Source organism: Podarcis muralis, chromosome 1 (genome assembly GCF_964188315.1).
Source record: "Podarcis muralis chromosome 1, rPodMur119.hap1.1, whole genome shotgun sequence".
In the NCBI taxonomy this organism is placed as follows: Eukaryota; Metazoa; Chordata; class Lepidosauria; order Squamata; family Lacertidae; genus Podarcis; species Podarcis muralis.
The window spans coordinates 115923921-115938280 of record NC_135655.1 but is presented as its reverse complement, the minus strand read 5'-3'; the positions used below and the strand labels follow the sequence as shown (position 1 = coordinate 115938280).

At 44.4% G+C, this 14360-nt stretch overlaps 1 protein-coding gene across 1 annotated transcript in view; it reads right to left on the bottom strand.

Annotated features, from left to right (window-relative positions):
• Positions 1 to 90: 90 nt before the first annotated feature.
• Positions 91 to 14360, bottom strand: part of LOC114584578 (dynein beta chain, ciliary-like) — a 253572-nt gene continuing 239302 nt past the window's right edge. Inside the window, exons 80-83 of the mRNA XM_028706567.2 lie at positions 11163 to 11278; positions 4551 to 4663; positions 1927 to 2067; positions 91 to 617 (exon numbers count right to left, since the gene is read on the bottom strand). Of these exons, the coding sequence (XP_028562400.2) occupies positions 370 to 617; positions 1927 to 2067; positions 4551 to 4663; positions 11163 to 11278 (618 nt within the window). The 3' untranslated portion in view covers positions 91 to 369. The remainder of the gene's footprint in view (positions 618 to 1926; positions 2068 to 4550; positions 4664 to 11162; positions 11279 to 14360) is intronic.

Here is a 14360-nt window from a genome sequence, read left to right as displayed (position 1 = left end):
GCAAGGGGGGAGGATTATTGTTCTTTCACTAATTATGTATTTTTTTTCTATTGTAATTTTTGTTGTGAACCGCCTGAGATCTACGGGAAGAGGGCAGTAAACCAATTTTATAATAATAACAGCAGCAGCTTTGGTGTTTAACTGATTCTTAACAGGCAAGAAGAGAAAGCCCCACATTCTTAACACTACTTGAGAATGTACAGTTAGATGTAGCAACACAATGTTCACAGCCTTAAAAACAACAACACAAAAATACACCCCCAAACCATGCTGTGTTGTGCATGCACACAGATTCACTTCAGGGAGGGAGCAAGCAGGGGATGGAACGGAAATGCCGAAGAGTTTTGGGGAAATTAAACTCAAGCAACATCACACACTTAAAAGCAAAGCAACACCAGCAAGAATCCATTTAGCTGGCCTTTCCCTTGATTTTAAATGGAAAGTGCACACGTAAGTGGAGCCCCTTAGTTTTGTCTTATACACTGGGCATTCGTAAATGTTCCTTGTCTCTTGCCTGTCGTTGGGGATGGCTCTTACAAACACAACAGGCATAGCCGCTGTCGGTGCTTTCAGGCAAGCTTCAGCTACGTGACCCCCCTGAACATCCCAGCAAGCACCTGTCAATAATTAAAATTGAGAGAAAGGGGATTTAGCCATCAATATTTCTCTTCCCCAAACAATGCAGTTTTATAAATAAAACCCCTTAATTCCTTTGTTGGTCTCTTTCAGAGCACGTTCATCTTATATTTAGTAATGTGTGCCCCTTTGCCACCCAACACCTGTTAACGGATAGGGTTGTATAATGCGTTCAGACAGGACTCATTTGCACTGGAAGGTAACCACAGCACTCCTAGAATCATGGGTAGGCAAGCTAAGGCCGGGGGGGCCGGATCCGACCCAATCGCCTCCTCAATACGGTCCGGGAATCTGTTTTTACATGAGTAGAGTGTGTCCTTTTTTTCAAAATGCACCTCTGGGTTATTTGTGGGGCATAGGAATTTGTTCACCCCCCCTATATATAGTCCAGCCCCCCCCCACAAGGTCTAAGGGACAGTGGACTGGCCCCCTGCTGAAAAAGTTTGCTGACCCCTGCCTAGAATGAATGCCAGCCTTGTAGTGTGTCTTGTGGAAAATTCCTACTATGAGCTGACCAAATAAAACAGCCCCCAGGGTGTAGGAATAAAAGGTAAAATAATCTCTGGATAAACTCTTTGTAGAAGCAGAACACAAAGGGTAGGAGCCACCAACCCAAAGCCCTGCTGGGGTAGTTTTTTCATCTCCCCTTTCATTTTCCTGTTGGACCCCGTCTCTGACCCCAGAAGAGGAGGGCTTTGTATTTCATGGACCCAAAGCTTCCCCACCCCACTGTGGGCAGCCACAGAAGTTTCCATCATATTTACATACCTCTTGCATGTGAAAAATGGCTTCTAAGCGGTTTACAAGTAAAGAATTATACCCACACCACTAAAATAATAACGCAATAAAACAATGCAACCGAAACATTTTTACTACTATTCTCCATGAGTGGATCCATCTGCAAAAATCTGTGGCCCTAGAATATTCTCAAGGACCATAGGATTGCACCCTAAAAAAGGCTGGGAACAAGTCCATAAAAGTTATTGCCGTACCAAAAAAAAGCTTATGAGCCTTCTGGCAGAAGGGCTGAGAGCTGTGTCCTGTGTTTTGATGCTAGGTGCACTGCATGGGGGACTGTTTGATGCAGAGGAGTCATTATGAAAGGTGAGAAACGTGGCCATGAAAGGAAAAAGTGAAGGAACAGCTGAGAACTCCTAACTCTGACTTGAAGGCAATAGGGAGGTGGCTCTATTTTAAAAAATAATGCCTTAACAAGCTTTTCAGATAAACATCCCATAGCTTCTGATGCCGCCATTTTTAAGCAGTTGCAAATCCTTGCAAGTCACTTACCTTCCAAGTACAAGCCGTGTATGTATGCCCCTTCTCTAGCAGGCTGCGTAAACTCCTCTTTGTATTTTTTGGTGACGTCCACCGTTATGTGCATCTTATCCAAAGGCCATTCGTTTTTATGGGCGAGGCTCTGCATGACAGCTGAAATAAAAGCACAGAGACACCAGATGAGCTGAGCAAGTAAAATGAGGAAGAACATGTGCTCCGCATGCAAGATGTTGCCTAGGTTCATTCCTAGCATGTCAAGTTAAAAGTAAATCTTGTGGAGCCGGGGGAAGGACTGGAAATGGTATTGCGGCCTGAGAACCAGGACTCTAGTCATAGACACCACTGCAGTAGATTAGGGATGGGGGACCTGCAGCCTTCCAGATGTTGGGCCTCCCTGCTTCCTTCAGCCCCAGTCATTGCAGCCCAGGGGTGATGGGGATTCTAGCGTGTCAATATCTGGAGGCCTACAAGTTCCCCATCATTGCCCTAGGTTAGGGGTATGCAACCCGTGGCTCCGGAGCCGCATGTGGCTCTTTTACACCTTTGCCGCGGCTCCGGGGCGGATACTAGCGAGGGGAGGAGGCGCATTGCGCGCCCCGACACTCCCCACTGTGGCGGGCGCTGTACTGGCTGTGACGTCGCATGGGGGCGGTGCGTGCGTTAGTCACGCACTGTCCCGATGTCACCTTCCCGGTTTTGCGGCTCCCAGTTTTTTTTCTTCGGAAACGGGTCCAAGTGGCTCTTTTTGTCTTAAAGGTTGCCGACCCCTGCCCTAGGTGGACCACAGACTTGACTTGATACATAAAGTAGCTTCATAAGATCAATGGAACCAGAAATCATTCCTTTTCGTCCGGCGTGGACAGGTTTAGACCAGCTTTCTTACAAAGTTCAGTGAAAAGAAAGGGACAGACCCGGAAAGTGCTTCAGAAGCACCACAAAAAGGTTTCCTTGCCGCCATTTTCTTTTTAGCCTAATGTCAAACATACCAAAACTACGCAGAGAAATGGTATCAGGCAATGGTGGGGCAGTGAGAGATTGGATGTTGCTCTTAGCATGGCGACAGCAGTTGACAAAGATGGCCACACGGCATGTTTGAATTGTCCATCCCCCACAAGAAACTGCCACACTGAAAGCTCTGCTCTGATATGGCTTTCCATAGGCTGGTTCAGGACTAAAGTCCAGGGGCCAACCACATGTCAATGGGGACAGAGTCAACCAGCACACTTGGGATTCCTTGCACCTGGTAGCCAGAGGCAAACAATGGCTACTGAACAGAGCCATCTCTAATGTAAGGGAGCATTTGACAGTCTTGCATGCAGTGATGGGACAAGTTGGGCAAGGATTACTGTATTTTTCCATGTGTAAGACGACCCCTATTTTTTCTGAACCCATAATTAAGAAATCTGTATTTTAAACATCAAGCAGAACTACTTTGATATATTTAAACATCAGTGGCAGTCAAGGAAGTTGGCCAAAGTTGTTGAGGTTTTTTGGGTGATCACAAGCTCTCTCCCACATCCACCACCACTGATCCTGGGCTGCCCATGCCAGAACCTGAACCCGAGCCCAGGCCACCCACACCAGAGTCCGAGCACAAACCCCTTTGCCTTCGCCATCCGTGTATAAGGCAACCTCCGATTTTTGACTAATTTTAAAAAGCAAAAAACCATTGTCTTACACACAGACAAATGCAGTATTATCATGCCGGGTTTCTGAACTTGATGCTTGGGTATCAGTGCTAAAAAAAAACAGCTGACGTTTCCATTGCAAGGTAGGTCTTTTACCATGAAAACTGGGCTTACATTGCAATAAATTATGGATCAAACACTAAATGCAGAGTTGTGGGTGCCAGGGATTGCACCAGCCCACAGTGTGCTGAGAGCTGCTTGCACAGGAAATTAAGCTCCAGCCGCCAAAACTATCAGAATTAATGCCTATGCAGATTTCAGAATAAAACATTGCTTTGTCCCACAGAGTCTTGAATTAAGCAGCTATGTCTTGAAGCTGGAATACAGCTAAATGGATTATTTGTACCCAAATGACAAAAAAAAAAAAAAAAAAAGACTTTAAACTTGCTTTGGGTAGCTGTCTCTTGAAAGCGGCACCCCCTCCCTTTAAAATAGGCTTATGCTATGTGACATGGAAGTGTGCCATTCAGAGGATGGCAAAAGGTTAAAATAATAAATCTTTCTGGTCCAGCCTAAGACCTTGTGCAAAGTAGTTTTTTTCTCACCCCATATTTTACACACACGTGCGCACACACACACACACACACACACACACCCCTATTATATTTACTAACAGTATTTTAGCTTCTTTGCCATTGCTATTTCCTTTATTTCTCTTTCAATGGCATGTCCTTTTGACAACTTCGCGTTCAGCCATTATTGAGTGCCCCCTGATACAAATACAGTAAACCCTTCGTGAAATAATAATAAAAAAATCAATATAGTCACCGACATACTGTGTATTGAGGAAAATAATTGTTTATGGCACACAGCTTAAGCTGTGCTGGTAATCACGTTGAAAATACAATATTTATTCATTAGATCAAATTTAATGAAGCCTCCTGGCAGTAATTATAAAAATTACTGTAGCAGTAAATTACTAATGAGTTGTGTGATGTGCTTTCCTACCTGTGAGGAAGGACTGGGGGTTGAAAAAGCCTGATATCCAGACGACACTGGGGAGGGTGAGATCCTGCGCCCAGGAATCGAGCTCTCGGCAGCGCAGAAGGAGATCGTTGTACCTTAGCAGCATCGAAAAAGAAACAAAGATGGAGGCATAGGAATTGGTGGCTTGCAATGGCAAAGATAGAATAAGCGGTGTACTGCCATAAACATGCTGGAGCCTATGGTAAATACATTTGTACCACACACGATACTCATAGCAGGGCTTCTTAGATGGAAGATCTGATGGTTCCTACTCCCAGTAGTGATGTATGGAAGTGAGAGCTGGACCATAAAGAAGACTGATCGCCGAAGAATTGATGCTTTTGAATTATGGTGCTGCAGGAGACTCTTGAGAGTCCCATGAGACTGCAAGAAGATCAAACTTCTCCATTCTTAAGGAAATCAGCCGTGAGTGCTCACTGGAAGGACAGATCCTGAAGCTGAGGCTCCAATACTTTGGCCACCTTATGAGAAGAGAAGACTCCCTGGAAAAGACCCTGATGTTGGGAAAGATGGAGGGCACAAGGAGAAGGGGATGACAGAGGACGAGATGGTTGGACAGTGTTCTCGAAGCTACCAGCATGAGTTTGACCAAACTGCGGGAGGCAGTGGAAGACAGGAGTGCCTGGCATGCTCTGGTCCATGGGGTCACGAAAAGTCGGACACGACTAAACGACTAAACAGCTCCCAGTTCTAAAGTCAGTAAAGGGGGAGTGATTTGTATTAGCTCCATCTACCTGTGGAATGGCTTCCCAGGGAAGAGAGGGAGGGTCAACTCCACACCAATGTTCCCTCCATGCCGTTGTAGCATATATTGCTTCATAAACTAGAGGCAGATCCAGAGAAATGGCCTGCCTTGTGACAACTGATGCTGCAGATGGTGAAGATCAAAGCATCAGCCATTTGCACCCCAGCTTAACATACTCCCCACCCCCCCAAATCTGGTCATAATGCTTGACAATTACGGCACGTGATGGAGATGCTGTGCTGCAAAGGAACAGGCGTACCTTGGATTCCGCTTTTATTTGAAAAGCACAGCATTTAGGCAACTGGGAAACTAAGTCTAGTCCAACCCCCTACAATGCGCAATCAAAAAAACTACTACCCAATCAAAAAAAGTCAAAGGTGCTCAGAAAATGCTCAACCACATTAAAAAAAAATATTATTAGATTTTCCACAATTATAGCAAAAACCACAGAGCAGAATGACACACAGAAAACAGAGAAAAAGAGAAAAATACATCAATGAACGAAAGAAGAAAAAAGGAACAATAAACAGATAAACAATAACAACAAACTTAATTCTTCACAAATCCACCCTTTTAAACATCTTGGTTGACTTCCTCTAGTCCCTCCCTTCTGAGTTTCCTTGTAGTTAAAAGTAACAGCTTTTAAATATAAATTACTTACAGATACCACATTTTTGCATAGCTCAAAACAACATCTCTGTAGCATTCTTGCAACTGTTGAGCTCTATAACACACGCACACCCAAATATATTTTTTGGTGGCTAGAAACATATTTTAGCCATAATTTAAGTTGCAGGAGTCCTAATTTATCCATACTTGAGCGCAAAGACTTTGATGCTGAGATTACTTGGGCATATTTTGAAAATAGACGGGCACATGTTTTCATCCTTAGAGGTATAATTTCCTAAAGGTGCTATTATAGCAAATAAACCAAATGTGCCCTTCATTTTATTAAAATTCAAAATATCATCCGTTCAGAGGTTCCTGTTTTCTGCAAAACGTGCCTAATAAGATTTGCCAATATATGTTTCTTTGGGGCGATGAGTAAAAAAAAAATCAATCACCACCCATCTGCTGTATGTGTGAATTATAGAGTAGAACCACATCAAATACCAGAGCGTTTCCTCACTTATCCTGCCTCTGAGACACATACAAAGGTTTTGCTGCATTCATTTGGCGTAGGTGGACCTGGTGTCTAATATATTCCTTGAACATATTTATAAAGGATTAACCTGTGCATGGTATTTCTGAAAACTGATTTACCTAAAACACACATTTTATGCCACTTTTCTCCACTTCAACTATCCTTCCTATTTAACTTCAATATTTGTCATTTTTTTTAACTGAGAGATAATGTGCCTTGCACATTATCAGTATTCCGTCTATGACCCGCGCTTTCCCCCCACAAGCCAATACTTTTCTGCAGATTACTTGCTCTGTCTGAGAATACCTGCCTACACTGAAAGCATTCGCAAATGGTTGGCGCGCCATTGCTAAGCAAATGCCTAGATAACCTATTTTACTCAGACAGAAGTGTCATTTTCAAAGTATAACGGAATGGTGTTTTGTGGGATCTTTCATGGTGCACCGGAATCTTTGTGAGAAGGTTAGACAACATGTCATCAAGCAAATGTTATCCTACATTGTCCAGTGCATTGTCCCCATCACTTCCCTAACTGCAAGGAATCCAATTTTGGAGAAGGCTTTGGTGCGCAAGCTGAATTTGCTGGTATGTGATTGAACCCCACCTGAAAATAAGCCCTCTACTCCTCCTTCTCACCCAGTTTTCTATTTTTTCTCTCCAACCATTGGTCAATATTGCATGGCCACTGAATATTCCTAGCTCTCATATTATTATTGTTATTTGTTCTCTCTGTATTTATTTATATCTCGCCCTCTTTCCAGCCCAGGACTCAAGGCCGCTTACAGACAAAATAGAAAAAGCTACAGACTTAGAAAACATAGCCATTAAAAATTAAACACTAATAGAATTAAGATAATATAAAATATCTAAAAATGCAGATAACAAGAAAATAAAAAACCAAAACAGTAGCACTATTAAGTATCTATTTTTCATTCTCTCATGTGTGTATTTTCACACACATCCTTGTTTTTGTCAGCTGTTAAGTAATGAATAGGGACGCGGGTGGCGCTGTGGGTAAAAGCCTCAGCGCCTAGGGCTTGCCGATCGAAAGGTCGGCGGTTCGAATCCCCGCGGCGGGGTGCGCTCCCGCTGCTCAGTCCCAGCGCCTGCCAACCTAGCAGTTCGAAACCCCCGGGTGCAAGTAGATAAATAGGGACCGCTTACCAGCGGGAAGGTAAACGGCGTTCTGTGTGCTGCGCTGGCTCGCCAGATGCAGCTTTGTCACGCTGGCCACGTGACCCGCAAGTGTCTCCGGACAGCGCTGGCCCCCGGCCTCTTGAGTGAGATGGGCGCACAACCCTAGAGTCTGTCAAGACTGGCCCGTACGGGCAGGGGTACCTTTACCTTTACCTTAAGTAATGAATTGTTAACATTTGTAAGATGTCCTCTCAAGGGATCCTCAAAATCTATGTACGTAAGTTCTGGGCTTGTTTTTCTCCACTGCCTCCAACCCATCACCATGGGCATGTATCTGCAGATTTTCACTGCAGCATCTTCAGCCTCCTTTTCTGTGTAGCACTACTGGGGAGGGGAGGTAATGGTTCTGCTGTGGATGTCATCCTTCCACGTGGCTGAGATGGCACCCTACTAAAGAGCCACATCTTAGGTTGGGCTTCTAAGGTTGAAGGAGGGTACTTGGTCCAAGTCTGGTTTAAAGACAGTGAGCCATGAGAAGGGAGAGTGGCAGGCGCCTGGATCGTGCCCATCGGGAGTCAGAACTTGGACTGCAAACCAAACAGGCGCACAGAGGTCACCTGGCTACAGCCTTGCCCACTATTGGCGAAACAAATTGCAGCGATTATTTCTCAGTTTGCATCTACACATATAAATTAGCACATGCAGTTCTCATGCAAAACCTCCTTTGGCCTCTTATTTGGTGATGCACAAGTGGCCACTCCATTCACAGGCAGAAGGTTCTTCTTGTAGCTAAGTAGAATACAAATAAAAAAGTAAAGGGACCAGCCAACTGAGGAATTTTTGTTGTGTTGTACACAGCCCACTCGTTTGACTGGGGCTAGCTCAAGAGATGTTCCCAGTGGATTGTTCTCCCAGACCATCTTAGCCTACTGAAATCCCATCCTAGTAGGCTTGCCTCATTCCGTCCTCTATTTTAAAGAACATTTTTTCTGGGTTCCTGCAGGTTCCCCGAATTCAGTCTCTGGTGCCTTCGCAGAATCAAGAATCAAATCCCTCCTGAATTTCTCCCCCTCGTGAAGCTTAATGCTACTTAAGTAAGTCGCTGTCTTTTCGACAGGATGCTTCCCCAAGGGGGAATCACCTAAGTGGATGACCATTCAGTATCATAAGACTTCCCGGGGGGGGAAATGAATGCCATCTCTCGGAACAGACCACAGCTGGGTTAGTTAAAACAGAGACCACTGAGCAATGCTATAATGAGCTTCAGAGGCGAATCAGGTGTGGAAATCTTCCCAGGGTGCTGTTGTATTGCTTCCTGGGATCCTGTTTTCCAATAAACACATGATAGAAAGGCATGACTTGTGGCTATATTTGCATTCCCCAAGGCCTGCTAGTCCTTGCGTCCATCTGCAGAACATGCATTTTGTGCAGCCTCTCATTAAACCCGAAAACATTGCTTTATGTCAGGGGATTGAGAGAGAACACACCACAGTTGGTTGCTGCAAAACTTGCTCCAGCTAACAATTCATCGTGCCGGATCGGTTAGGTCAGTTGCTACTCAACGACTGCAATAATTCTTACAGCCTATCGTCGTGATGCATTTGCTGTCCACACGAAGCTCAACATACGAATTTATCCAGATCCCCCTGCTTCTTGCTGGTCCAGCCCTCTCTGAAATATTGATTAAATGCCAGAGATTTCCTCTGTGGTGGGAAATATAATAAAGCAGGTTGGACGGGGTGGGTGGGGATGGGGGGATAACAGATTGCCAGGGAAGCATAATGCTTTATGGCTGCGCATTAAATAGGCACCAGCAAGTAGCTATATGGAAGACATGTCTGTCTGCAACGGAGAATTGGCAGCTTCAGCATTTCAGCCCCAAACTGAACTTCAGGAGACGCCTCCTTCAAAAGCAGGTAAAGTGTAGTACTGATGCCATATTCTGGATCACGCAGGCAGAGAACCCCCCCTTTAGAGTTGGCGGCATTGCTGTTCTGCCGTGCAATTGTCTATGAATCACCAAAGGCCCAAACCCAGGAAAACTGGGTGGTAGGTTTAGTTGCAATAAATGAGCACTCATGCTTGAAATACTGTGTGTGAAAGAGACAGGGAGGGGTGTTTGTGCGAGTCTGTTTTGAAGCATTTACAAGCTTCCTGATGACAAAATTTGTGTCTCCTCTCATACTACTAGAACAATACAGTAGGAGAAGCGTGATTTGACTAAAGTCTGAGGAGGTTTCCCCGACCTTTATTAATTTAATTCATTTAGGGGGGGAAATTATAGATCACTTCATGAGAAAACTATATTATTTGATGCACACAGAATCATTGAGTGGTGTTCAATGCTATTCCTACTCAGCGCAGACTCAATGAAATCAACGGACATGACTACAGTAACTTAGGTTCATTAATTTCAGTGGGTTTACTCCTATTAGGACTTAGCTGAACGCAGCCCATTATTAATAAAACACAAAACAAATTGAACTTAAAAAAACACCACCTATAATTAATTTATATGACTAGACAGGCTTGCTGAAATAAAAATTTTTTCAGGGGTGTCTAAAACAATATACAGTGGTATCTTGGTTATTGAGCGTCTTCAGAAGCTGAACATTTTGGTTTTCAAATGCCGAAATAAGTAAGGAATATCTTTCCCTGCATAATTATTTGAGCCACGATGAGCACACCTGAGGCCTAAGGAAAACTTCTCTTTGTATTATGTGGGCCCTAGTCTCACTGTATAATTGGATTATATCAAAGGCTTGGATAAGGATGGAGTGTGGTGTACATGTTTGGAGTTGTAACGATAATCAGCTGCAGACCAGGTATTCTCATGGATCAGTCGGCTCCCCAAGATTTTTTCATCATTAATTTCAACTACTTGTATGCCACTTAATGATAATAGTCTCTAAGCAGTGTACAAGTAAGTTGATACTTTAGAACTCTCACTCACCACTCTTCTGACACCACCATACCTAGTGTACCTTCTCAAGATAAACTTGTATTTGGCGAATCCCAGCGACAGGGTTTGCTCTCGTTGCTCTGTCCCAGCTCCTGCCAACCTAGCAGTTCGAAAGCACACCAGTGCAAGTAGATAAATAGGTACCACTCTGGTGGGAAGGTAAACGGTGTTTCCGTGTGCCCTGGCTTCCGTGATGGTGTTCCATTGGGCCAGAAGCGGTTTAGTCCTGCTGGCCACATGACCCGGGAAGCTGTCTGTGGACAAACGCCAGCTCCCTTGGCCTGAAAGCGAGATGAGCATGACTAAACCGCTGGTGTGCTTTCGTTGCACAGATTTAAACCGCCAACCTGATCAGCAGGCCCAGGAGGCTCAGTGGTTTAGACCACAACACCACCCGTGTCCATATATATAACTGATGATATATGTAAGGTAAGACTGTAGTCTTTTTTAAAGGATGGGTGCAACACTACTACGCATCACTACAGTATTTATAAGCAAAAATATTGCCGAGTTTCTCCCCCCACCCCCCCACTTTTAGCTGCCCGTGACAAAGAATCTACCCTGATCTGTTGGCATGAGACTCACCACTGAGCTAGGCTGTAGGTTGATGGATAAGCCAGTTTCATCCAAGTGTCAGGAAGATTATCAAAAAAGAGAGCTGTCTGTAGTTGCTCCATCTCAGCAGAGATTGCCAACTCACCCTAACAAAAGAAAACATTAGTGTGCTATTTGCGTCGCACAAAGAGACTGTGATAAGATGACATGATAAATGATAGAGGGCTTTCTTCCCCCCTACAGTAAAAACACATAAGGTAGCTGAATTGTCAAATGTAAAGAATATCTTGGCTCTTAAAATTGGGGTGAGTTATTTATTAAAAAGAGGTGAAACGATCATGCAAACACAAGCGGCGGTTCCTGTCTCCTCTTCGTTTCTTAAGTATAATTGCGAATATCTGAAGAAAATTATGCACAACAAGCTATGGGTTGGAATCCAGAGTGCTCTCCGCAAATGGAAAGACACCTTCTGTTCACAGAAGCAGACTGAGATCCGGTGGAAAACTCCCTTTTGAGGAAGGAGGGGATTTTCACTTATCTCCTTTTAAAAAGTATTAACATATCATTTTATATATATATATATATATGGCAGCATCGGTGGTGTATAGTAATAAAACGCCATTAGAAACAGTACAAAACAATCATTAAAATGTCTGGCCAGCTTTCCTCTGCAGCCCCTGGCATGACCTCTACACTGCTCCAGAGTTCTCAACTCACCACAGCAGCTTTTTAGTAGACAGTGGGAGTTGTAGGAGGGAGGAGTCATCTTCTCTTGGTCCTACCACCCTCACAGACATGCTTGCTAGGGACACGGGAGAGGGCCTTTTCGGTGACTTTGGAACTCTCTCCCCAGAAAAGCCAGACTGGCTCCCTCCTCGCTGTCCTTCGACTTCCTTGTTCCAACAGGCTTTGGGGAACTTACTGCTTTTAATTAAAGGGCTGGTGCTGTTTTGTTTTCACTGTGATTATTTGCATGGTTTTAATAGATTTTAATAGATTTCATTCCTTCAGATGTGAAGGAAATAAGCAGCTATCCTATCTTCAAAAGACATCTGAAGGCAGCCCTGTTTGGGGAAGTTTTTAATATTTAATGCTGCATTGTTTTTAAAACTTGATTGGGAGCCGCCCAGAGTGGCTGGGGAAAGTCAGCCAGATGGGCGGAGTATATTATTATTATTATTATTATTATTATTATTATTATTATTATTACTACTATTATTATTATTATACCTGTACGCAGTTTTAATTCTATCAATGTTTAATTGTTTTGTAATGATTTTTCCTATGTTTTTAGCGGTTCTTGTTTTTATCAGCAAGCTGCCTTGAGCCCTGTCATGGTGGGTGGTAATAATAATACTAATAATTATAAGTGTAATAATAGACAATTGCCACTGCTATCCTTTCTCCAGCAGGAGCATCATGCAAGCAGAGTTTCGCTCACTGGATATTTGGAGCCAACCCGTATAGAATAAAATACTCAAAAGGCCAGATCATGTAAAATGTAAGCCCTTAAATATAAATATTAATAATAATGAGCTTGCACTGTTGGCCATTTGACTGCTCCAAATTTAACAACCACCCAGGCAACAACAAAATGCATGGTACATAGGTTACCTGTCTCAGAAACCAAACTTTTTACTCGTGGGAAGGCTTTTGAGGAGGAGGAGGAGGAAGGTTGGCAGCAGAAAACTTCTGCAAGCTTTGTTCCATGTGCACGAGCAGGTAAGAAACTTGTGGAAGGGAACTGAATTATAGCCACAGCATTTATATATTGCTTTAGCCACTCATACAAGCCAGGGAGAGAAGAGGGATTTAAAAAACCCGATTTTCCTTTTCCTCCTGCAGCCCCTTGAACCCACAAAAATCGGGGCCCCTCAGCAGCCTGATGCCCTGATCCCTGTCTCCCCCCAGCTTGGCTTTTAGCTGCCGTTAAGGCTTTTAATGTTTTGTGTCATTCTGCTTTTGAGTGCCGCTTGTTTAAGGCTGCCATGCTGCTAGCACTCTGTGGTGCTTAGGGTTTCACAAGTTCCACAAGTCTTCCAGGGCCTTGTGCCTCAGTGACATTGCCTTTTCTGACAAAGGCTTGTCTGTTGAATGGCATCAATCAAAGATGGATCAGAGGGGTGTTGGGGGGGGGGGAGCCCGTACAGTGGTACCTCGCAAGACGAATGCCTCGCAAGACGAAAAACTCGCAAGACGAAAGGGTTTTTGGTTTTTTGAGTTGCTTCGCAAGACGAATTTCCCTATGGGCTTGCTTCGCAAGACGGAAACGTCTTGCAAGTTTGTTTCCTTTTTCTTAACACCGTTAATACAGTTGCGACTTGACTTCGAGGAGCAACTCATAGCACGCGGTGTGGTAGCCTTTTTTGAGGTTTTTGAAGACTTTGGTGATTTTTGAAGCTTTTCCAAAACTTTTCCGAAACCGTGCTTCGTAAGACAAAAAATTCGCAAGACGAAAAAACTCGCAGAACGAATTAATTTCGTCTTGCGAGGCACCACTGTATAGTTAAATTACCACATTGTTACTGTTATGTATTGAAGTTCTCACCCTGGCCACCAGGGGTATTGTGCATATAGTTTTCACTCAGGTCCACACCAGTTACTTTAGGCGGGAAACCCTGGGTTGTTGTTGCTACAATGTTGGTAGCCAGCTGCCTATAAAAGCAGGCCGGCTGAGCTATTTGCTGTTCAGTTCTGTTCTGGCCTGTGAATAAACAAGAGCTGTTTGAAGAATCGCTGTGTCGTCTGCTATGTCTACCCACAACTTAACACTGGCGACGACGGTGGGATCGATGGACATCAGAGCACAGCCAGACACGGCCACCCTCTGAGCTGAGCTGAATCACGGAGCTGAAACACTGAGCAAAATCAGGGAGCAGAACCAATTCAGAGCTGACTGTTCTGGCTAGAGCACTGTGTTCCATCCATCGCCTCCATGTCGGCATCAGAATCATGGCTTCACTTGTGCCTCTACCGCCGTTTGCGCCAGCCTCTGAATCATGGGACTCCTACCTCGCTCGGTTCGACTGCTACCTCCAAGCCAACGAGCTGACAGAAGTATCACAGGAGCGTAAGCGGGGCCTATTCCTCAGCCTCTGTGGGCCTGAGGTGTTTGAGACGGCGCGAGCATTGGTTGCGCCTCTAGCAGTCCAGGCAGCGCCGTGGGACACGATTCAAGAGAAGCTCTGCAACCACTACGCGCCAAAGCCGTCCAAGATTGCTGCCCGC